Source organism: Varroa jacobsoni, unplaced genomic scaffold (assembly GCF_002532875.2).
Source record: "Varroa jacobsoni isolate VJ856 unplaced genomic scaffold, vjacob_1.0 contig00129, whole genome shotgun sequence".
NCBI classification, from domain to species: domain Eukaryota; kingdom Metazoa; phylum Arthropoda; class Arachnida; order Mesostigmata; family Varroidae; genus Varroa; species Varroa jacobsoni.
In genome coordinates this window covers 93,018-118,988 of record NW_019214414.1, presented here as the reverse complement: position 1 = coordinate 118,988, position 25,971 = coordinate 93,018, and the positions used below count along the sequence as shown (strand labels likewise).

Genomic DNA, 25,971 nt, shown 5'->3' with positions numbered 1-25,971 from the left:
AGAAGATTGAAGAAAAAGGGAAAGCCTTGTTCCCTGCCCCTCGTGGGCAACACCATAAGGGGTAGGAGTTAGGACTCTGCCTTTCAGGCCTGTGCCTCACCACTCACCTGACTGACCATAGTTGACAGACTAGTCCTAGTCGAGTGTATACTATGGAGGAGGATGGGCACTGGATGGCGGCGAACACGCAGACGGAAGGAAATTGTGGATGGGACGCGTAACGATAATTGGGCTGCGGGGCTCAAGGGGCAAAGGAAAGGCAATTGAAAGACAATGCAGCTACTACTCGACGGGTCACTTATTTCGTGGCTACTGTTTCCTTTTAGCCCTAGCTATTCCCCGTATTCTTACCGCTGCCCCAACGCTGCGTCAGTTTGTCCCTACTTTTTCCCCCTACCACTCCCCCGAACCATCCATACTCTCCATTGCCATTTTATGAGAGAGCCGTACAGCCAGTGTAGTCCCTTCTTACCCTGCTGCTTCTGTGCTACAACTATTTCAGCCTGCTCAGAGTCCTCGAACAGGCGTGGCGGAGGCGGCAGCCTTGACGTCGGCGTCGGCCACCCCATGAAAAATGGATCACTCAGCAGCGCCCTTGTTCATTGCCACAGCAGCTTCTACGGCGCTGCTGGGACTGGCCGTCTGTCTTACTGTTAAGTTCCGGACGAGCATAGCAAAACGAGGTGGATGTTGGCTCATTGGACGATAGACTAGTAGGAAAAGGCGATCGCAAGAGATAGAGCGAGCCATACGGGAAAAAAAAAAAGAGAAATAAGAGGGGAGCAAAACGAGGAAGGGAGGCGGACACAGATAAAAAACGGAGAACGCGCGGAAGTGACAGAGCAAGTGCTTAGTGAATAGATGGACAAAAAGGATTCGGAGTTTGCTCACTGGTGGCGGCCACTCGACGGTAGAAAAAGCGTATGGAACGTTTAACTGTTACTGCGCCTACAAATGCTTACTAAACTTACAGCTTCACTAGTCCGATCTGGTCTAGAGTCCCAATTAAAGCTATCTCCACTAACTACGACTAAGATCGGTAACTAGCCTAAAAAGCCATTACTAGTGTTCTAGGTTAAGTAACACTGGATAACATTACAAGAGGCCGAAACATCGGTTAGAGCTAACGAAGGACAAGCTGCGCGACTGCAACGGAAGGCCTATTAGATTAGTATAGAGTAAAGATAGTTCTGGCTTGTTATTTTCCTTTTTTGTTTCTCGAAGAAAGCAGGATATGAGCGGTTCATTGGAATATGACATTGTTGGTGATAATAATACAATATCAGAGCCTCCAATAGTTGCACTAAAATAGTCGGTCTTTTGCATAAATTTAACAGGACGAATTGTTAGGATGGATGAGTCTAGCGAAGTCTACAGCGAATTAGCACACTTCATATTCACCTCTTAATGTTAGAAACTTGAAAGCACAATTGGAAATTCTGGAAAATATGAAAACAGACAATGTCCTAAGTTACTCAGAGCCAATGAATCCATGGTCGGCTTAGGTTGTCTTAGCAAGGCAGGTTCTGCTATAGCAGGAATTCACAACGAAAAATTTATAGATTCAATTAGCTGCAAAACGGCGATGGAGTAATCGACATAGAGCACCCTTGCATTCTTGTTTCCTCAAGAACTTCAGCATTTACCTTTCCTACTATGTATGTGATGATGATTGTGCTAACAATTAGCTAGAATTGACAACCGCTCTAATTAGGTGAAGGCCAGATTATTCAGCGCATTGTACACGCGTATTTAGCAAAAAAAATTCTTTTCGTTAACATAGCGATATGGTTATTAGGCTTTAATAGACATTTTATCTTGATTGTTAGATCGATCTCACTGATGGATCGTACCCGGTGTTACATCAGAAACGTACGGTTTTTCTCTATCGCTAAGATAATTCCGACACTCATCGTTTCAATTTTTTCCATTATTTCGCTATTTGCGGCTAGCATTGGCTGCTTTGGCACGATATTTGGCCCTCAAGGTTTCCATCTTTCGATGATTTTAGTTTAAATCTATGACGTCCGTTGAACAATCACTGGTGGCATGGACTAACTTGCTCCTGTAGCTTGCGCGTTGATCTTATACGACCCTTGCTTTGCTACTGCCCTATACCACTTAGCGTCATCTTCCATTAACGAGAGAGACCAATGAAGCAGGGATCAGGAGGTGGCGGTGAAATCGAGAGCAGCTAAACTCCTAGAAGCAGGAAGGACCTGTTTCTAGGCGCCTTCTACATGCTTGAACTAGCTGTGGCAGTTGAGAGGTTCGCACTTCTCACGACGACGTGGCAGTAGTGGAAAGGCAGCCACTTTCGTTCATTCTTTGACTTGGTTAGGTCCTTCTTGGAATCTTTGCGTTCGTTGGTTTACCACGAGCGACTACAACTGCTGCTAGCGCGTCTGCAGCAGCGACGACGATCCGTCAGGCTCGTCGTTATTTTAAAATAGGGCCCGCGGCAAGGCACTTCAAAGCGAATAAACTGGCGAACTAACGGGGCCTGCCAGCAGGCGCTGCTTCGGCTCGAAGAGGACAAGAGACTGTCGGAACTGGTGAGTCTGGCTCTGGCTTGGACCTGATCCCGATTGGCTCAGTGTGGTATCGTCGTCGCCCTGTTTTGGGCCCATCGGATTTGGAGAAGATCTCTTTTCTTGAGGCAAGCCTTCCGTCTTGCTTCTCGATGCTTTCGCCTTTTCTTCGTCAGTAGCTCAACTTTACAGGGCGTTCTAGCACGCACCTTGCTCTCAATTCCACTGATCTCAGGCCAAAGACGAATCCAGCACGCGGAACCTGATAGGTTCGGTTTTTCTTTGTCCCATTCAGTTTCCCAGCTTCCTGGTTGCGTCAGTTTCCCGTTCATCGCCTCGCACGACCACGAACGCCGCCGCCTTCATCACTGGTGCATGTGCTGCGTTGTTCTGCTGCGCCTCTCAGCACTGCTTACGTTCGCCGCCTTGTCGCTCGCTATCGGCGCTATGAATGAAAATGAACAAGCCGCACTTGACAGCGCGAAGTTCGTCCCTTTCCGGCCGCTCTCGTGTAAAAGCCATCGGCAGGAAAGCGGTCGGGAAACGGGGACGAAAAGGGTAGTAAGGGACAAAGGAGAGCAGACAGCCTTGCTTGTGCTAAGAACCAGCCAGACTGTGCGCTGTGCTCTGTGTGAGAGTCGTGCTGTGCAAAAAAGAGACCGCGGAACCGAGAGAAAAGCAGAAGCGGAAGCGAAGAAAACCGACGAACGTGGATTTTCGTTTCGATCCCAGGCCTCGCGATGTCCTTTCGGGCCTCGGTGCCCCTTGCTATTTATGGAAAGAAGCCTAGTTGCTCCCGCTGCTGCTACAAGGTCTTCAAGACTAAGACAACGATCCGTACGAACGAGTTACTGCGGCGTCGATGCGAGCGAAAGAGGCAGTAGTTTCAAACGCTGAGCTTCCATCAGTGATCCTTCGTACCGTGGAATCCCGGTAAAGTGGCGTACTGCTGCCTCTGCGCTTGGGCCTGCTATTATAAGCTGCTTGCTAAAAAACGGTGCATGTTAGTGTATGTGCGTGTTTTCATATACGCCGACAATGGTGTAGGTCAAGCTGGGGTGTTGGCCGCCGCTTCACTTTGAAAACTGACGTTAAAGTGCATAAAATTAAACGGAACAAGCATGGTATCGTGCAATTGTAAACACTGTAGAACCCGCTAAAGAATTTCGATAAGAATATCGCCGTGGTCTCCAATTGCTAGCTGGTCGATCATCTAGGCTATGAGCGAGCCCAGATGGCACAGTTCAACCGCCGCAAGTAGTAGGCCGCCCATATCGGTGACCACACTTAAACTCTTCAATTAGTGATACCGAAGTGGGCGGATATCATTGGAGGGTTTGGAATGAGACAATTTCTTGAATTGGTTGAAATCAGTTGCGGACTGCTACTGCATAATCGTATCGCTACTTCACTTCGAGCTAAAACTTCTCGAGTGAGATGACAAGATTTCGATATACTTGAAAGCGTTTAGTTTTTACCGTCTATCTTCGGTTGAATCTAGCAAAACAGCTTCTATTGACTGATTGGATGTGTCTTCAAGGGAACCTTTTTTAACCACATGAAAATGCAAAATGAAAAAAGAACGAAAAAGGAAAAACACATATAGTCCTTTGAGTGAAGTTCACATGCAAGATTACATATATATAATTTCGACATGCCCTCGTTCTGCTTGCATGCTCAGCAGTTACGTAGCTTCCAAATACCCATCAAGAAGCATCCTTCTGCTTACTAGCTAGCACATGCGCCAACCCGCTTATATGGTTACAAGCAAAAGGTTTATATGAGCCGTTCGCTACGGTTCTTCTACACTTAGCTTGATAGCCGAACAGACGAAGAATGAGATCGTCGATCTCGTCGCCAACGGCTTGGGGCCAAGCTGCTATCATTTTATAGCCGTCATTTCGGCGAAACTTAATTAGATCTCCGTGAAACTAACAGGGAGCACCAAGATTTGTCCACACCGCCTTTGAGGACGGTAACGGTGTGCCAATGGCCCCGCTAATTTCGATTGACCGAAGATACAAACGAGGTAAACGCCCAGTCGCTTTGCTTGCATAGATGAAGGTGGGCATAAAAGGCGCCAGCGATTCTTACGTTTCCCTTGGTTTTAACATACGATGAAAGACGTTGTAGGAAAACTGTCCTTCTAGCGGGGATGGTGCAACCTGATCTGTCACTTTGCTCTTTGTGTCCAGTTTATCGTTAAGGTCCGCGTATATACGCCATCTATCTAGCTGGGTTTCTTTGAGTAGTAATATGAATGCACACTAGGGATGTCGTTAATATTGTTGTCGGGATGTTGCTCGTATTATGCCGAGGTTCACTCTTCTTACGTATCACAGTGTTATAACAACAGATAACACGTTGACCATGACGTTCTCAACTCCGCTATTCATATAATAATAATAAATTACGTTGTACTACATATCTATAGCAGTAACGCTGCATCGCTAGTCATAAATGTTCGTCAGGTGTTCATCATTGTCATTTCATAATTCTGACTCTCGATATATTACGGTTACTATTACTTATTACTGTTGGCTTCCATGGGATGAGATCCAAGTAAGGGATCAGGCGAGAGAAAACTATCCACAACACTCTGGTAATCTAAAACAAGTACAAGCAAGCTATGCTCTCACAGATGTTCTTCGTTTTCTGTTGAGTTCGTCTCGTTCCGCGCCGTGGCGCCGTGTTAGTGTCATCGTTTTCACTGTTTCCGAGACCCGTTCGCCGGCATTGTCGACTTCCCCGATTCCCGACTACAGCTGCCCATTCGCCTCTTTTGACGCAATGCAATTAGGTTTACTGCAGCCTATGCTATGTCGCTGCTGCTAGCGGCAGAGACGCCAGCAAGAGCCTTTGCGAGAGGCCAATGACGATGGAGGCAGAAACTGACGTCGAAGGCAACGCCGCGTCTGGGACAGTGGTCGGAAGACGAAACGGCAATATACAGGGCAAAGGGGGGACAAAGGCAGCAGCGCTGATGCAAAGACCGCCCAACCTGAGTTTCGCTGTCTGTCAAGCGGACAGAGTAAACCCAGGCGGGGCACTTTTGGTTACGGGCTTTGAGGACCTAGGGGGCTTCGCCTGCGCAGACACGGAGCCCGAGAGTCGAAGCAGAGGGGACTAACTGCGAAAAGAAGCAGCGGCGGCGAAAATGGTAGCAGCGGCAAGCTGAGATGTTGTTATTTCAAAATCGGATCATGTCATCTTCCTGAACCTCTTTCTCTCATTCGCTTCTTCCGCAGTCGCTCCTCTCGTACGGCAGCAGTAGTTGTGGCAGCTATGGAGCACCACTGAAGGCTGATGTTCTATAATACAGCTGTGCCGTTACTGCTGGAAGCAGCTCAACCCGGGAGAGCCGTCCGTCACTACATTCTCGCCGCCTGTCCATCAGGCAGTAGCAGAAAGAGCAAGCTCCTTGCCGGTGTCATGACTGTATTCGAGCGAAGGTTTCCGTTTCCTTCCTATCCAGCCTGGTCTCATACTGCTTTTTTCCTACCCCTGATCTTCCGTCGGCCTTCATGAGCAGCGGTGCTGGCGGCGGTTGTTCGGATCCTCTGGTGAAGCCTGCTTCTTTTTTCTCTTCACTTCAACCTCACGCACCCACTTCTCGTCGTTTGCCCATCTTTTTCTGCCAGCAAGCTTGCTGGCTCTATTCAGGATTTCTCTTTGCACCAATGCTCTTGGTGCTTCTCGTCTGGCGTAGGGCCGGGCTATAACGCTGGTGGGTCTGATAGCTGACTTCGTATCGCGTCCTGTACGGCGCCGCAAAGCTTGCCTTGTTTCTTCCTGGCACTTCTCCGTCTACCCGCGATATTGTGTCCCCCGTAGCTCTTGCAAACCCACTTTGCCCCACGCCCTACATCCCCTCCTCCTTTTTCTCAACATCGTCGGAACACGACACAACCTTGTGTATCAGCAGCAGCAGCAGCAGAGTCATAATCCTCTTTGGATTGATACAACTCAGACTCCTCTTCTTCGGTTCTTGTCATCTCAAAACGTTGCTCATCTCAAGCTTGCCCCATTGCGATTCGCCCTTCTCTTCAGCCACACATCGGACTTGCTGCTCCTGCCTCCAAAGCCGGCATCACCGGCGTTGTTGGCGCTTTTACTTGCTGTACTGCTGTGTTCGAGTTGCGATGGGGTTCAAATGGGCAAGCTGCCACCCCCGCTTCTGTAGCAGGTTAACATCGGTTGAAACATCACATACAGATTTGACGATACACGCCATGTTGGCATGTTTATTAATGTTTCGAGATCACTGCGAGCGTTGTTGTTTTCGTTGTCGATGTTTTTATTCGGCAGTTTTGACTTGTTCGAAAGTTAGGGGACTGAGCGTGTTTATCTATAAATGTTTGTGTGTCTTAAAACGAAGGTATGGTTTGGGAGAAGTGTATGTATATATATTCCAGTAAGCGTACTCCAGGGGTAACTAAACAATTAAAGAGCTAATTACAAAGCAGTGATATTAGCAGAATTATTTCTTATCTTAATATGAATGTAACTGCAGCAAGAAGCGTGTTTGCTTTAGCGACCTTCATTGTTTCATATAACCATGGTATGGTATCCAAGAGCATATTCACCCACTTACCGTTATTTACCATAGTGTTGGCCATAATAAAGTGGCAAATAAACAACACCAACGAAATTGTTGTTTCGACAGCGGACATATAAGTCCAACTTTCGTTGTGGATCATCCAGTTGAAATCTGTTTTAGCTGCTTCGCTGTTTTCAGCGACAAGCGTGAAAACTAAAGAAATAGGTTAGTAGCTTTTCTTTTGCAGCGCAAGCACCGTCTTCTTTAGCAAAGATGAAACTGCGGGAACATAATCGAATCATACTCATTAGCACAACTTTAGCGTAGAGGGCCTGAATCCTAGCGTACCGTCTTCACTATCGTCGCAGCTTCTGTCGAGCGGACCGACAAGAAGCAAGAAGAACTAGATGGAGAAGGGGACAAAGATTCGAGCGGCAGTTCTCCGAGTTCGTCAAGACGCCCGCTGACTAGACAAGCCGCTCATTGTCTGGGTGAGTGCGGTGCCTGGCCGGTCACACGGCGACTTCGCCACCGCTTTCTCGTTAATACCTCAAGCATGAGCGCAGTACTAACTTGAGACCTGCCTTACTCTAAAGACCGTTACCGTTCGCTTTGTAGCGGCAGCCAAGACTTCGACCATGCGAGCAATTTGTTCAATGTTGATGATAGCCCTATTACCAACATCTATATTAAGATGCTTATAAAGAAACTGACTGGTGTTAGCAAGGAGCAGGGCTCAAACCCAAATACAATAGCCCACTTCGGAAGTTCCTACACTTACCAACCTTTAAACAGCAGGCATGTAACGAAAGCAAAAGCGGTAATATTAGTAAGAACCGGTTATGTAATAGGCAAACTTTCGTTTTTCATTTGTGGAGGCCGTCTAAAAATCTCCTGACGTGCATTCAAAAAACATTATATCTGCATGGACGCTGAAATTTTCCTGCCTAGGCTAGCATCATGCACCCAGTTCAGAATGCCTAACTTATACTTGCAATGTAAGTAGCGTGCATACAGGAGCGTGCAGTAAAGATGTGCCGTCTGCCTATAAGAAACACTGATTAGTTCACAGGACACGCCGATCTGTGGGACCTACGGAGCTTTGGAACAGTCTTTTTGTATCGTGCGCTCCTCAACCAAACAATACAGGTATATGGTTTTACTGGCGGTATTATAGGCTTCGTCATAGTGTTCTTCGCTGTCCAAACCCATCTTCTAGTAAGAAAGACGACGCAGCCGAATGAAGACATGTAGAAAGAGAAAGGGAAAAATCCCACAAAAGAGCTGTTCGCCATGACTAACGAACGGACCAAAACAAGCCCTAGTAGGCCACACCCGTCCTATAGCTATCTGCCATACAGGAGAGAACCCTAGTCCACCTTCTTGTAGAGGGTTTACAATGACGAGACAGCCAAGGCTGGTCCAACACACTGAAAAAACGAGCTGTTGAGCGAAGAGAAAAAGTAAGATAGAGCGCATACTTGCGCGTCTATAATAATAATCTCGAAATAAGTGATAACAGCGGAGACCGATAGGCCAAGAAAGGAGCGGACAAGTCCCTAACCCCCAAAGGCGTCCAGGTAATGATAGGTGGCGCGTCGTTATTGGACGAGAAATGGCGGCTAGAAGTTGTACCTCTGCCGGTTTCAGGGGTGTCTGGGCGACGTCAAAAAGACCCTGGCAAACAGGGCGACACCAACCAGGCAAGGCGATGGATGGCAAAGGCGGTGGGCATGGCCCAAAGCCCCAACACCGTACAGTCCGTTGCGTAAATTACATTATGCCACTGGTAGCAGAAGCAGCAGTAGCAGCAAATTCTATGCAAGGGACACTGAGAAGACGCTTGTAAACTAGACTTACTGTCGGCTGCCTAACATATTAATCGTTACTTACAGAGCGAGTTACAAATTTAAGGTGCATGTGGGTATATATGCATTTAATACTAATCTGTATTATAGTTAACAACAGTTATATAAAAATAATTAGGTTTCTTAGAATACATGGTGCGCCGCCCGAACTAAAACAACAAATGGAAGGTTCTGCCAACGAATATGTTTGGTTACAGTAACTTTCAATAATATAACTTTATCTAGTATAACTGTTATGCGATAATTATCAATACACGGTGAGCGCCACTACTTTACCGCTGCAAAAATCTCAAGTATGAAACCGATATCGTTTGGGGATTTATGAATGTTAGCTGAACTACTAGTGGGTTCCGTTATCTTCGAAATGATCAAATAATGCGATTGTTATATGAATATAGGTAACAGGGAATAACTCTACTTATTATAAGCCATGTCATAAAAAGCAACAACTAGTATTTTAATCCACATACACTTTAATTACACATCCGTTGAATACAGTTTCAGCACTCACTGAGTGTAAGGCGTCACAAGAAGTCTGGTTCTAACGCTAAGATTTCTGCGTATCTGTGCTCGATTCAATCACAATAACGAGGAACTTCATAACAGCTGGCACAGTGTTCAGGCCGTATTTACGATAGATATCCTAGCAAAGTAAGATAATCGATGGATAAATAGTATACATATTGACGTCTTCGAATCAGCTGAGCCTCTGCCAGCTTCGGTCCATCACTTTGTGACCAGTAAAAAGAGCAATAGAGAATTTCTGCAGTCCGTTTTGCCTACGAAGGTATAAGTGGTATGAGAAGGGTCGTGATCAACAAGTGGCATCGATAGCTTCGATCGGAAATTACTCATATAGAGAACCAGTAACGTTCGAGTTTCCTCGTCAAATTAAATACACTTACCAGCAGCAGGGCTGGCTACTCTCTAGTGGTTTTTGCAGACGTAGAATGACCTATAGGGTGTGGCAATCACTGACTTGCCTGACCGCCGCCTCGGTCGAAACGATACAACATTCCGGAAAACCTGTCGATTCATCTTTTGCCCCGCGCATGAATTGTGCTAGCAATATTGCGCAAGACTTCGATACATGGTCTACGATATTATCGGGCCCTTATACACACGTTACTGTTAACGGCAGCAGTAACACAGTGTCGCCTTACTACGAGAACTAGGAGATGAAATTAGGCCGAAAATTACCTTTTCTGAGAATAGCCTGTACGACGCAGAAAGAGACGCATCTAAACTTTCAGCTAGTAAGATAATTGGGTCACACTGCAGTATTCTCTTCCTTGCAAAACGAAAAAACAATTCTCGGCAGAAGATAAGCAGATCATCAGGCAGGCGAACAGCGAAAAGTAGGTAAGATGATGACGTTGTTACGTTTCCGCGAATAAATCAGCTGATGTTGATCGAACTAGAACATACACGCCTATAGACTAAAGAGCACCCGGAATTTGCTAAATCGTATGCTTGAATTATTCATACTTGTTACTAGTACTATCCTTAATCTAATATACATATATACATATGAGACTTTAGTCCTATTCCTTACATTATGACAACAAGGTTACTTCCTGGCGTTGGTCCTTACCAACGCAAAAAAATCTGCAGGTTAACGTGACGAAGCTCAACTTCCATTTTGGCCAAATTACTTGTCGACCAGGTGGTAGCTATTTTCGACTATGTTATCGCTTGCTTACTTGCAATGTGTAGCCCGATTATTATATTATATTAGCCCATATATTATGATATTATATTAGCTCAGTTTAAGCAAACACGTCATCTGAAGCAACGTCTTCGATTGCGTCGCCGCCGAGCATAGTACCTGCTTCCCTTATCCCAATAACCATCCCTTACGTCAAGTTCTGTTGGCCGACCGACCAAGCGGCGAACTTTATCGAGCTAGCCGAGGCCTGTGTCCTGGCGATAGTCTAGGACTTTACGTAAGCTTAAAAAACTCTCTCTTCTTTGTTCTCTTTTGTTCGTTTCCCCCCGTCGAAATGCCCGCCAACGATTACGGCCACGACGCGTCGAAAAAGAATGGCCATCAGGGCATTTTATGCAATTTTCTTCTATTGTACCCCTACTGGCAAAATCCCACAAATATCTGGCCCTGTCTCTCTAGTCAACTTCGCCACGTTCCCGAGAGAAAATAAAGGTTTCTACTATATATATATATATATATATATACTACTTCTGGGTCCACCAACTTGCAAAGGCTGCCTGCCGTTGCCTGCGTCAACCCATACGCAAAAGCATGGACACCTTATTTTCCCTAGAAGCCCTTGCGCAACATCTGTTTAACGAAAAAAGGGGCGCGGAAGCTTGGTCAGAGCAGGTACCTAGTGTATACTCCGTCTGACCCAATGTCGACGTGTCTACGCGCCGAGTCGAAACCGCCGTGGATTGAGGCTTGTGACGCGGCTCGCGTGAGGAACGGCCATTTATCGGACATGAAAAACTTCTCTGATCGAGGTTGGCACTATCTCTTTCTCCCCAAATCTTTCTCTCTTCTCCGAGAATTCCTGCCTTGTACCCACCAAGCGGACTTCGCCGCTCCTGCTTTCGTTTGGTTTATAGCGGCTTACGATCCACCAAGCAGGGAAATAAACAACAGCCGATGGCGGTTCTCTTTTTACTTATTCTCTCACGGGTGTCCGAATGGAGGCTGCGTTTGGAAAACGAGACCGACTGGATAGCGGTCGATACGTTAGTTGACCAGGGAAGAGGGTAGGGGTTAACACACGCTGGGATTACACCAGAGCGAATCTTTTCATTTGCACGGCACAACAAGGATGTTTTTTGCTGTTGCTAGGGCCGCTCACGCCGCTGCCGCAAGCGCAGTGTAATCCCCTTATCTTTTCTTCTTCTTAAGTTGGGTGTTGTTTCGGTCCGCTGGCGCTTGTACGTTGCTCACTGCCGGCAAGCCAACAAAGGCCGGAGCAGCCTTAGCCTAAATCGCTTTCGTCAGACATCTATGCATAGGACAACCCTGCGATCGTAACAGCAGACGCGAAGAGGGACTAGCCGCGGAATGGGGCAGGCAGCGGTAACGCGACCGCCGACCACCGTAGCTCGTTTACATTTTCCAGCAAATATGCTTCCTAACGGATTCCGAAAATCGCATGAAATCTTGCTTACTCTGTACGCATGTTTGGCCGGCTGTATGGCAACGGCGACTAAGTAGGAGGAAGTCGAGGTGGAGCATGTAGGCAAGATCGATCCATTCATGGAGATCAACGTTGCTACACACCGACAAAACCCCTACCAGTGCACTGCATTCGTGCAGGCCATAGATGCTTCGCCTTGTACCAAATAAGTAAAAACGCATGTGTTTAAATATCGTTCGGGACAGTAAAGAAACTGAATAGATGTATTAGTCAGAAATGTACCTCGGTAATGCTACACTATCAACATGTTTTCCTCTAAACCGAATGTGAGGTAGGGCCTAGGCTCAAGAGCGAGCATAGGCACACGATTTGTTTTGTGCTAGAAAAAACTAGATCCACACATACACTCGCTTAAATTCTCAGGATGTGTGTAAGAATGAGAACATACAGTCAGGATAAATGTAGAAAATAAAGCGATATACATACATTTTCCTTATGGAGGCAATTGTGCAGGCGTTAACTATGTAATTTTTTCTTATTGCAGTGTTGAAAATGCCGATCGAGGTGAGCGTAACGGACAGCATCGCCAACCTAGGCGGCACCGCTATCCTTCGCTGCCTCATACACCCGCCGGCGATGCGGCAGATGGCCAACATAACGGGCTGGTCGACCGATGACGATATGACGATCGTTCCATCAAACGCCAAATGTATGTACTCACTTTTAAAATATAGGTACTTGTAAATACATATACTCGCCACATATTGGACCATCGTCTCTTGGCAAGTTCTCAAAGCGACTATTGTTATTAACATAATACACTACAATACACAGAACGGGCAGCGCATAAACTTGTCCGTCGTACTACAGGGTAAAAAGGCTTCTAAAGGTTTAAAGTTTTCGCAAGACAATGTTTACGTTGCTTCGCCATTGTGCCGTTACAACAATCCCACCTGCGTCATGAAACACACATAACTATACTCGATGAACCGGTTGGATTGTAGCTACGGATGACTGAAATGTTGATGGGCGCGGGCGACAATTCACAGCAGTGCTAAAGGCTAGGAGGAGAGCCGTTTTCGCTTATCGATCTTTAAACACAACAACTGCTAACGTTGACGAAGTTAGAGGCTGCAATAGGTTTCCCAATGAGTCACCTTTTTCAGCTCGTCGTCTACAGCTCGTGCAAGTACTTCAGGCGAGTTACCAGCTCAATGCATAGTCTAGTCTACGTGAAGTTCCACAGGCGTAACGCCACTATTCACGTTCGGTCTGACTGCCTCTCCTCAATCCTGATTAGCTAGCCAACATAAACAGCTATTATATAAACAGACGATTTATGGTGCGCTTATAACGCGATACGGAATACAATTGAACGAGGGTATTATATGAACAGATGCAGATACAGGTGCTTTGTTTCCCTAAGTAAGTACATCACGGACCGAATGCTTTGACGTGATATTGGTGAGAATCTGACCATAAACCCGTCGTTTGATTAAAGGCCTTGTAAACTTGGAAATATAGCCATATAAAGCAGTTTAATTTTCTTTTTATTCAGTAATCTATTTTCTGTGAATCTCTTTATTAACTTCTTCGCACTGTTTGACACAGGGTCTGCATTATATTATATTATACGCACAGAAAAGCCTTCTGAAATTTCTTAGGGAGACACTAATGGTACAGACCGACAATTCTCCATAGAGTCTACATTTTACAGGCTCACAAATTCACCGGAATAACTCAAAAACCAGTTTTTAATACACCTAGGTTTTTTTTATACAGGAAGTAGTGGACAAACTGGCAACGAGGCCGTCCAGATAGAATTAGTTGGTTGAGACCATTTTCCATCTTTTAAGTTTTTTGGCCGTTTTGAGCCTTCACATTTTTTAAGCTCTTGACCCGCTACCAGCTTAAAATTTGATTCAGTTGATTTTTTTTTTTATATATTACACTCGAACGACACTTTAGTACGCTTATGCCTGCTAAAATGTTCATTGCAGATTAAAAAAAATATATTAAAATAACTAGTGAGTTGTTTCTGTCCTGATTCGAAGCCACAATCGCAGCGGATAGTGGTGATATTGCATGAACATGATTGCCAAAAATAAGATTTGTAGCTTATGCGGAAAATTTGTTGCAAAGTCGTTTTTTTAAATAGGACTTCACGAACGAAGTATATGAAAAATTTTCAATTTGACCACTTATTCAATATGACCAATATATTGCATATATAGATGTAAATAAAGCCACTTTCTGACCAATTACTCGATCCATCATTGATCTTCTAACACCAATTTTTTCTCATGTCCTTTGTTTTGTCGGGTCCTCGTCGGCCTCTAATGACCATCGTTCGCTGTACGCTTCAACACTTGACTGGATATCGGGCCCAATTCTGTCGCTCAAAAATAACTCTACTTACCACTTTATGCATGCAGCATTCAGTACGCCCCGCTACCAGGCGTTCCTCAATGGGTTGCTGCTTATTTCGGGCGTAACGAGAGCGGACGAACGTCGCCGGTTCCGCTGCGTTGTGGAGAACTCGATCACTGGCGAGAAGATGGAGTCTCAGGCCTGGGGCAAAGTGATTGTCACTGGTGAGTCATCGTTCTATGCACAAACACCCCTTACTGACTCATCATCACCATTAACACAGCACATTCTCGAAATATTGTCATCAGTAGTAGAAATGACCACATCAGTGGCCGTTATAGCGGCTTCAGGGGCAAGCCAAACGGTTGAACATGTGTTCAGCGTCTAGCATTCACATGAGCTTCGTTCTATTAGGGCGGCAACTAATTGATCTGATGCTCTTTATTCAATTCCAGTAAGCTGGTTGACTAGCAAGTCGTTATTACATTAGAGATTCAGCACGCGATACCTAACACAGCTTTAGAGCTTCCAGCTACTTGCTCTGTTGACGTTTAACGGTGACGACCATTACATGCTTAGGGGCACCAACGACGTTGAACGAAATGAACGCCTCGTCGACCTTACCTAGAGCAATCAAAAAAGAAAGAAGCAAAAAGAAGAAAATTTGCGGGATGGTCACCCTTCTCTTTTCGCCTGGTTCCACTGGCCTGGCCAACGGCCTGGGAAGTATGAGTTGTAGATGCGGCGGAAGAGTAGATTACTATACTTAAAAGTGGGTTAGCATAGGTAGTCTGTTTAGCAGAGAAAGGAAGTAAACGCGAAATACATTATTCTATGTGAGTTGCACAACAGGCTCCTGAGGACCTCGTGGTTAGTCGACGCCGTTGGAAGTTCGGCACTGTCTAACTTCTATGTGAGTTGCATAACTAGCTCGTAAAGACCTCGTAGTTAGTCGTCGCGAATGGAAATCCGACATAGTCTGACGCGATCGACCAATGGTCGTTTTTGGGTTAATAGTGATGCGGGGCGTTCTGAAAGCGTACTAAAGGTGTGCGTCTCCTATTATGGGGAAACGTATACCGTATCTGCTCTGAGCTCCTGCGGACTGAGGGATTTTTCACCGTACTTTTAAGTGCGTTATATAATTGACAATTTCATGAATATATAGCCCATTAGAATCACACACTCGTTTATCTGAATGTTATTATGGTTGGTGACTACTGATATTCTGTGTCAAGCAACGAATAGTAATAATAATAATAATCACTACGAATGCAAGTTTATTATTACCTGTTCTACTCGGCAGTATACCTAAAAATATAAAAAAATAATTATATAAGGCAAAGTTTGAATGTATAGTAAAAGCCATTAGGAAAATTTATGTTAGCGTCATTCTACGTTTGTAATTTATGCTGCTTGTAAATAATGTACTGCTTGATCGACATTACAGCGGCGTACATAAACATTATACCGGCGATATTAGCGATTCTACAAACGTGGTCTTCATTTTAATTTTCTATTTGTAGCATACAACCTTGTAGAAAGAGTGTGTTGAGCTGTTCGAGCTACGTAAGCTTCTTCTTGCGGTACAGTTGTTTTATGTGGAACTTTGTCTTGACAGTTACCGTCGCCTCGATAGATCGCAAAGCACCGAGAGAAGGACCTGACAGAGAACGCGCTTTAGCCTTAGCCGAGCGATCCTACGAAGCGCTTAGAACGAAAAAGCATGGAAGAGGAAGTAGGTTAAACCTGAGGTTCAAGCCGCCATTTCATCGACCGACGGACCGACCGGCTGACAGGTCGCAGCTCGCCAGCTGCTGAAGTCATCTGGCGAACTGCGGAAAAGGAAGGCCGCAAGACCAAGAGAAAGACTAGGGCTATTGGAACTCGACGCTAGCAAGGGATCAGAGCCTACCCGTCCTAAGATTCATTCGACAGCGCCACCAGCCGCGGGCTGAAAGTAGTTTGGTGGCAACGGTGGCGCCAGAAGGTAGCGCTAGTGTTAGCTACATAAAACGCCTGGCCTGTGGGCCTATCTGTGTGAGTAGCGGCCCTGGTCTGCTTGCAGGCTCCCCTGCTCTCCGGTGAAATCGCTGTGCGTTGTACACACTCCATTTCGAGATGAAATCGAGTGCTACAAGGCGCAGTGGATGGTCCGTGGTAATGTCGGCAATAGCAATGAGCGTCGAAAGCTCAGAGCCGAAGCGAATGGCATCTTTGGAAACGTCACTGTGCAAAGACACGTACGTTGGTCTGTTTTCCCTGACTGTCGCTATCGTCGTCAACTTCGCCATAGAAAGCGGACGACTTCATTGATATAAAGGTAGTTGATTTGGCTTAGTCTGGAACTGGCGTTCATCGTCGAGCAGCGTTTTTCTTAGCCTCAGAAATCCACCAGAAGGGATAGGGTTTCGATGAAATGCAGGACCGGAAACAGCAACAATTATAGCAGTAGTTGTCACGTCTGAACGCCTGCCTGTTTACCTTCAGCTGGGCGACCCCAGCTACCATAGCCAGGGCGAGCCCCCCTTCATGACCTGTGTTGCTAACTGTCTACCGACGGAATCGACCTGCTGCAATAAGAGCTTATAAAACCGTGAAAAAAAGTAGCAACTTCCCAGTTGAGGCTGGTTGCTTGTCAGCTCTGAGCCAGTTGTAAAATTTCGCAGGCTTAAAGCTCGTACTATTCGACGGAATTGACTAAATCGTCAAAAAATCGGAGAACGGCCATTGACAACGATTACCAAATAACAGTGAGCGTCCTTCAAGGCACAAAGAGTTGGTTTTATTGAAGTACGTCCAAGAAAATTCTCGCCATGTTTTAGAAGAATAACAACATGATTTTGGTGCATCCAAATCCAAATTGAGTTTGAATATAGCCTAGCAGTGACCAGCTTGCTCACCTCGGCCGATGTATTGAATAGCTGTTAAGTACCGATGAAGCTTTTAACACAAGCTGAGTTCTATTGCACAGAAAATCAGTCCGTTTTTTGATATGCTAAACCAACATATTAAGAACGTCCAACCATTATTGTATATGTATATATTCTGCATATCTTTTTTTTACCGTAACATTCGTAACATCGTACACTTCGCACCAGCCTTTGCTACAAAAATCCACTACATACCTTGAATAGTAGATGTATTTGATGATGGACAAATCGTTTAAATCGTTGAATGAAGAATCCGAGATGATCGTTTTCCGCCCCGTTGACTCTATGGTCCTGATTGGGCTAGGTAGGACCTCCTTGATCATTTTTCAGCTTTTCAAGTCGCGCAGTTACGACTTCCTATCTCTAACTTTTGAGTTCGAAGTCGCTGACTGCCATCTTGGACCCAATCATCCCCCGGGATAGTGCAAGGATAATACACCCCCACCACCATTCCTCTTTCCGCTTTTGCATTATTGCAAGCTGGTTGACAAACGCCTTTCGTTTTCGCATCTTCAACTTAAAATCTGTCTTATCGTAGCTCGAAGCGGAGCAAAGAGGGGCAAAAAGTAAAAGGAGATAGGCCCAATCGTTCTCTAACGGCTTTCTTGTCAATACGCCAAAAGGGCGAAATCCTAATGAAACTAAGCTGCTTCGGGTAGAGTACAAAGGCATTTTCCTTGTTAAAGATGATTGGAAGTTGAAACAAGGTGTGTTCTGTGCCTTTATAGAAGTTGTGATTGTGCTGGTATCGGCCATACGGCAACAGTTAACTAGACCGCCCGCTTAGCTTGACTAGCTTACATGAGCTTTCATGGAACAAAGTCTTTGGAATATATACGTCCTATTATGTCCAGACATTCTTAAAGCTCTTAAAAGCGCCGATGTTATATCATTGAAGCATGTGATGTTTCTGTTCATACATACTATTAAGGGTAACTAATGAACCATTCGCTGGTAATTTTCTGGCTGAGTATTTTTCGGCTTCTGTAACCGATGACGTAAAACATGAGAGCTTACATCAAACGTGTACTAATTCCTCGTTTTGTTAATCCTTTACTTAGTGCTGCCTCGTTAGAGCGTCAGTAATACCAATATTAGTGCAACGAGCTGAGTCAAACAGCTACGGAACGGAAAGAGCAATTGACGAATGAAGGAAGGCTCTATAAGTTTTTACAGTTGCCGGCGATCTTGGGAAGACGAATATAATACAGTTTTTTTCACACGAAATTGTTTAAACATTTACCGACGATTATCTGCAACGATTCAGCACATGTAAACAGAACATCAATAGCATTTTTTTTTTGTAGGAATATCTTTTTTCAAGATTAAATTCATATGTTTTATGCCTGTAAATCTCGCCTTACTTATGCTTACCTAGGTACTAGGTGAACGGTCGATATTATATGTCTAGGTTCTTATATTATATGCCTATCATATAAAGTCCAATGCAAGGTTTACCGCACAGCTGCAGCTCTGTGGTACCCTTTTTCTCTGAGAGATACGTACGGCAAATCTAGTAATTAAATGTCGATTTTCTTCACAAGAATATTTACGACTTCCTTCGATTATTGTTGAGGCTACGGAAACTAAAGATCAATATTTTCCATTTACTTTTTCTGATCGATGAATCATTTCTTTGCTTCTGTCTGCCAAAGTTCGAAAATCTTGCGCAAATCCTTGATAGACAGCGACCTCTCTGTCAAAAGTTAATTGAGATTATTAGATTTTGTCCTGCGAACCCCCAGAAAATTCCTCTTGACAAAGTGACGCTAAAATAAGCGATACATTTATTGACCTTCAACACTCAGAACATAAATTCAACATAAACTAAAATTCCAGTAAAACGCTCTAACTTGTTTTTTTTCGCCGGCCCAACGTCGTTTCATGTCCCAGACGCGTTAAGGTATAGACAAACTGTGCTTGTTCAACTCCCAAGTACTTTTTGTTTAACAGTTAATCGAGGTGGAAGTAGTTTTCTAAACTATCGAGAGCTGTCATATCACACGAATTGTAGAAACTGCAAATAAGACACGTGAGCTATTGGACGCGCCGCCGTCAGCTTCCGTAAGCTCTAGCCCGTTCTTGATCTGTAGCACGCTAAATGAACAGATGAACTGCGTACCAGTGTAGCCGTTGTTGTGGACAAGGGTGCTCCGCTTTTTCTGCATAGGAGCTGTCTGATCTATCTTGCTGTCCGTTACCAAATGCTTGCACCCGACCTGATTGCCATTGTGGCTAGATGCAGGTAGACATTGCTGTTTACAAAATCATAATATTAACAGCAACAATAGCTCGTTCAACAAAGGTGGGAACACAAAGTAAGCATTTGCTTCGTAAGGGTAGCTGGCTGGCTCCTATGGCTTCCGGTAACGCCGTTATCCATTAGGTTCTCCTTATCTTGCTTTAAATGTTGTGACAGCGGGGCACCGTAGGACGGTATCAACGGAGACGCTCTGGCGTCTAGCTAGTAGACTGAAGTATGTGGAGATGCCACCTTATAACGTACACAATACGAGCGACGGAACTCGGGCGCCGGAACGGACATTCAGAGTTCAGAGACCTTGTCGCACCGCGCGCAACCCTGGTGCTCAGGATCTCTATACTCATATACGAATTTGATTGCAGAACAACGACGGAGCAATTCTATCGTTAAAACTCAAACCAGCCGGAGAAATGGATTTCGACCCGTTTTTTGGCGCTGCAGATTCAACCAAGAGCCGAACAAAAAGGAGTTTACGATAAAACGTATTGAACGTTGACGATGGAGAAATGTGCACATTGTTACCCCAACAACGTCTCGTCGCCCGATTTTCAGCACCGTCCTCACTTGTTCTATCATTCCTCTGTTTACAGACGGGGGTTCAATAGCGACAGGGTTTTGAGGTTATGTTGAGAACACAGAGACTTAGCCCAAGGAGAACAGCCTGGGGCAAGAGCCGTTGAAAACTGAAGTACGTGAGGAAATAATTCTCTACCTCATGATAGTGGTGAACATTGCTTTTGCTACGTCTCATTGCCACCGCCCTAGCTACCCTTACCGGCGATGCCGTACCTGTTGTTCTTTCTGAATGGCCTCCATCGTGTGTTACCGAGGTGGGACAGGGTAAATTTGACTCATACAAACGAGGGGCTCGAGTCGTCGTTCACGGACTGGAAAGCTGACTGCGTTTCACACTCCACCGATAACGCAAGGTGGACCAGGTTGTGGATTGGTATCTTTACTTAAATTCAAACTTGTCACAGACGCTCGTGAAAACTCACAAAAAAAATCGTGCTCAGCTGTGCGGAAATATGTAGCTCTTGCACATTCAATACTTTGGGCCCCGACTTGTTTGGCCTCAACGGTGATAATAAAGTATAAGCATTTCTATTACGACAACATTATATGGGAGCCAAAACTTTTCCTAAAACAGCAAAGCCGAAACTGATCTAATTATCGTGATGGATCGTTCCCCCTAACGACCAACAGCCCTGTATTCTACGGTAAGCCCGCGGTATAATAATAATAATTATGGTATTAGTCTCGTCGTAATCCCTCAAATTACAACACTTGCCAACGGTACCCAACGCTTATTTGCGTATAACACATATAAACTGTTCTAAGTGATCATCAGTACCGAGTGCTTGGTTCAAAATACAGTGTATCTTTTGTTGCGAGACGTTCTCCAGTTGTTTCTCGAGCGAAGTGGTGGAGTGGAATATCCAGTGGAGTCAATTGTTGTAGAGACAATGTCGAACCACAAAAAAAGTTTCTGTCGGCACAGTATGTTACAACCGCTCGGGCGAAGATCACCGGGTCGCTTGACTGACTAGCTGGCTCCCCATGAATGCTTTCAAACGTTTTCCTCTCGATAATGGTGGTATCGTGGTTACGGCAACGACGTTTCCTTTTTTTCCGCAGTTGCATCCTCCTTTAGCTTTTCGCCCCCCTTCTTCTCTGTCCTTAGCCGTCAGTGTGTTGTTCTTCATAAGTCATTGCAGTTCTTATCTATGGCACAGTCTCACCGATCCAGCCACATATGTACTTGCATCGCGTTCACACCACAGGTCCGTACATGTGGTCGACGGGCCGAGAATAGGGGCGAAGCTTTCGTACTCCGTATCCGTGTAGTTGACCGGACGGAGATCCACAACGAACGGAACCAGTGCAAACTTTGTATGGACTTCTTTTATTGCCCTTGTTATGCTTCGATCTGTTCAACTGGTTGAAGCTGCAAGTGGCGGACGATGGGGAAGTCATAGAGAGTGAGAGGGAGAAAAAACTGAAAAGAATGATCACGGTAGAGAGAAAGGAACTTACGTAGGCAGTCCGAAGCGACTCAAAAAAGAGGAGGATTCTCTCATAGTTCAATAACAAGAAAGATGATGTCGCCATGAATAGCGAATATGCTAATACGACGGCTGGTTAGGGAGTCGGGACATTGACTGCTACCAAACACAGTGTACGATGGGGGTAAGATGGAGCCGGGAGCCACAGCCGCGTTCTCGACTTCGAAGTGGCTGGTAAAGCACAGGTCCAGCCGTAGCTAGCGGCAAGATCACCAGATGAGTACTTTATATTAAACATATCGAGCGAACATTGGATGCATAGCACATTGGACAAGAGAATAGCGTAACGGAGTGCGTAGGGAATGGAGATCTGCTTCACTTGCTTGCCAAGCACACATTACCAAGCCCCATGAAAGGATGCCCCTTAGAGCTCAGCTGGTCAGCGCTGGAATTTCACAAGCACCTTTTGCAACCGAATTCGAGTGCGAGAGTTTCCCTCTGATTCAATGGCTGGCACCCATAATGAGAACGAGAACGTGTTCCATATCGTTACATTGTTGTAGGTGGCTACCGCGGCTCTAAAGCTGGGTATGTGAGCTTGTAACTGCTTCGTATTTATATACGAAACGGTTCTAGACGTGTACAGAGATTAGCAGTTTGGGTATCAGCAAACTTTTCCCAGTAATAGCAGATGAAATACAGAAGGGCTAGTGAGACGGTTATGACTACATCGTCACACATTCAGGACATTAGGCATGGCAGAGTATCGCGAGTGAGTCATTTCCGGAGTTTGTTATAGCTTTTCTTGCAATATTTTAGCTGGGATTTGCCACTCATCTTCAACGACCGTTGGTATGTTGGACGACCTGAATAGGAGGGACGGACGGCTCCGTCCGTTATAATAGGTTTTGTATGCGTTGAAAAACAGCTCATTAAATCTAATCAACGTTTCGTAGATGCCATACCGTAGAAGCAGAGTCGTTGTTCAGGGATGAATAGCGCAGCACGAAGTACTATTTCATTACTGCACAATTTTTTCTATTATATGTACGATTACGTAATTGTGATGGGTGAACGATATGCTAGCTCCACGGGTAGCAGAGCCTTGATTTAGGTATATGTGTCAGTGCGTATAATTCGGCTAAATTAACCAACAAACTATTGGTACAACATTTGGCGCTCTGAACATAAACTTTTCCTTAACTCTGATTGCGTCACGTTTAAGTTATGGGGCATCGCAAGGCACAGAGCAACGTTTTGTTAAGACAGCGATAGATGATACTTTGGCAAGGTTCCTAGAACTTCTGCGTAACATGCCGAAGACCCTTAGGGTGGGTACAACCTGTTTCTCTAGTTTAAGAGTGGGCAAACATTATTCGTGTTTTTTCTCTTAGATCTCACATGCATAGTAGTATCTTTTTGTATGAAATCTACTAGTTGTGTACCTACTTAATTACAGCAGATGGCAAACATGGAGACTGCAACAACTTCATCAAGTTAATCTCACGCATATGAGAAATGAATCTCTGCCATGGTGTATTTCTGGAACATCTTGAAAGCCCTATCTATTGAACGTAGTTAGCTGTGTTTATTCAGTATGCCACAAGAATTGATCACAGTTGATGTGTATACTCTACTTTCTAAATTTTCTGTGGCATTTCCCACTTTGTATACTTTCCGCCCTAGCTATCACATATACAAGTACACATAAAATATAAGCCTTGTTTCTGTAAGTACGCTAGTTTTAGCTCTTCCAAAATTTCACATGTACCTTTTACATCTTTACGTAATGAGTTCTTAATCTGCGTCCCTCACGTAGTACGCAATTCGGTGTTGAAACTCCAGTAAATTTGTTATTGTTGCTGTCATTGTCTTCCTTACCTTCATCACCAACACAGCAGTGTTTGTCGCTGAAGACCATCGTCATGACACAGGATAGCACCGAGGAATAGCACTATGACTGCATATTTGGCGGGGTTACACATCGAGCGACTAAAGAACTGAAGCCATTTAAAATTGCACCACTGTGACCATCATCGATGCTGCCAGCCTCGGCGACAACCAGAGCAACGGGCCTTAGGCCTCGATTACCTCGGCGGCTAACTGCGTGTCTACCCCTCGGCCCTTCTGCGCCTGCCCTGGGCTGTGAACACCGGGCAAGCAGACGACAAAACGGGTGTCCAATGAATCATCACGCCGAGAAAAAGGGACGTCCGGAAACGTGCCTGCAAGCGATTTCGTGGCAGTGGTCAGCCTCAGGACAGCAGTGAAAACGAAAAGCTTTCGTTATTCTGGCCTTCGTTCGTTCGTTCACTTGTCGGTTTCTTCCTGGCCGTCAGATCGTTCGGTCTCTCCATCCATTGGGCCCTGTTAAAGTGGCCTCGATCGCGATCTCTGCCAGTCGTTCTTACAGGCTGCCGTCCAGGCAGTTGGGGCCGCAGAACTGCTACGGCAGCAGTAACATCAGGGTACCTGAGCTCTTTTTCGGAGAGCAGAAGCGAGAGTTGCTTTGGTCGACGCGGCGGCGATGGCACCACCAGGCGATGACGATTGAGCGCAAAAGAACGATGGAAAGAGTGAGGTGGAGAAAGTTGTTGGGAGACCCGTTGGCAGCTATGGGCGACGGGAGCAATGAAAGCGCTTCTACCGATGATGGGAGAAGTGAAGAACACAAAATGTTTCGGTCATCACTCGAGAAATGACGATCCAATAACCGTCTCACATCGCCGTTTCGACTGGCCCTGCCGCGTTTGCTGCGGCTGACTGCGCCAATCTCCGCGGGCTGCATCGATGGAAAGCAGAAACCGGAAAGAGTCGTACGGACCGGGACCTCTGCAACCTTTCGAGGCGAACGACCAGTTAACCATTACAGAGTGGAAAGAAAGTGTGGCGTTATTTCTGCGCCAAATGACGTGGATTCGTTTGCCAGTGGTGGTCGTTTCAGATTCAGACTCAGACGATGCCAGAACGCCAAAGAGTCTCTTCTCCCTTATCATAATCACGAGCGAAATGAAATGAGAGCGCGCGGCTGGGTTTGTCGGTGTTAACTCTTTTACTGCTTGCCTCCCCTCTTTTTCTTAAAAAATATCGGTGAAATGTTAAACTTTAAGAACATTGGCGCAGTGAACAGTTTAGTTTAATAAAACAAAGTTTAAAAAAAATTGGTAATAAAATAATAGCTAAAGAACGTTGTCTCTGCGGTGCTTAAAAAGAGAAAAATATAAAATAGGAGGGGTAGTAGCAGAGTTGTGTAAATAGATACAAATTTGTCATAACACAACAGTATAGATACGAAATAACGCCTGCGCAGTGCTATGTCATAGCGTTGCCTAAAAATGCGGTCTAATATATAACTATTCTGCTTATAAATAGGCCATAACGGTCGCAGAACCTGCGTTACCAATGCTTTCGACGATTCGTCAGGGGCACTAATGCTGATGAGGTGTTTATGACGCTGTTTTTAACAAGATCATCGAGAATGTATTCGTCTTAATTATAATGTAACGGTCTTTCTTGACTATATGTCATATTGACCAAACTATTCGAAGAGGGACGCTAGAGATGCTGGCCGTTGCTACCAACTCATTGTCGACGTGGCCTTGTGTCTATCGTCGTATCAAGATTTCATCACAGACTCTCGCATCGGAGTTCGTCCTTCGTCCTTACGGCTCCACTTATTTTCCGCTACCGCTCCTCCTTCTAACCCGGCACCATTATACCATCAACTGCAACATCAAGAGCAAACAAAGCACCCAGTTGACCTCATCCATCGCTTCGAAATAACCGAACGTGTTTGCCTCTCCCGTCCTCCATTTTCGGCAAGTAAACCTAAGTAAAGAAGAAAGTTGCACAGCTATTCACTAACGTCTTACACCCAAAATAGAACCATTTTCTAACTAGAAAAGCTCATCGCGGTCCAGTTTTCTGTGTTTGTCTTTTTCTTCTGCCCTCAACCCAATGCAGAGTACTGGCTTTTTCTTTTAATTTGTTGAAGAAAGACTTGCCTGAGGATTTCTTCATTACCTCGCCCGCTGTTAGTTTCTGCCTCTTCTATCTCTGACTTAGCTCTCACCCACCCCGCTCGTAAAGCGACTTACGAAGAAGTATAGTTCCACTAACGACGAACAAACAGCTACGCAAGAGGCCGGCGGTAATACGGACCATCGATGACCGCACGGCGTTGGTGCGCGTAAGCGCCGAGAAACAGTCAGCAGTAGGAACCACGATCGGCGCGGCCTCATGCCGCGATACATAGAGAATCTTGTTCGTCGCTACATGGGCCTGTCCGCCGGCTAAAACGGGCACGCAGGAGAAGCTTAGGAGCAGTAATGTATATTTATTTATTTA

The 25,971-nt window shown here is 45.4% G+C and overlaps 1 protein-coding gene across 1 annotated transcript in view; it reads left to right on the top strand.

The window, feature by feature from the left end:
- The window catches only part of LOC111270822 (cell adhesion molecule Dscam1), a 157,022-nt gene that overhangs the window by 38,814 nt on the left and 92,237 nt on the right, over positions 1 to 25,971 (top strand). Inside the window, exons 4-5 of the mRNA XM_022851250.2 lie at positions 12,597 to 12,761; positions 14,488 to 14,646. Of these exons, the coding sequence (XP_022706985.2) occupies positions 12,597 to 12,761; positions 14,488 to 14,646 (324 nt within the window). The remainder of the gene's footprint in view (positions 1 to 12,596; positions 12,762 to 14,487; positions 14,647 to 25,971) is intronic.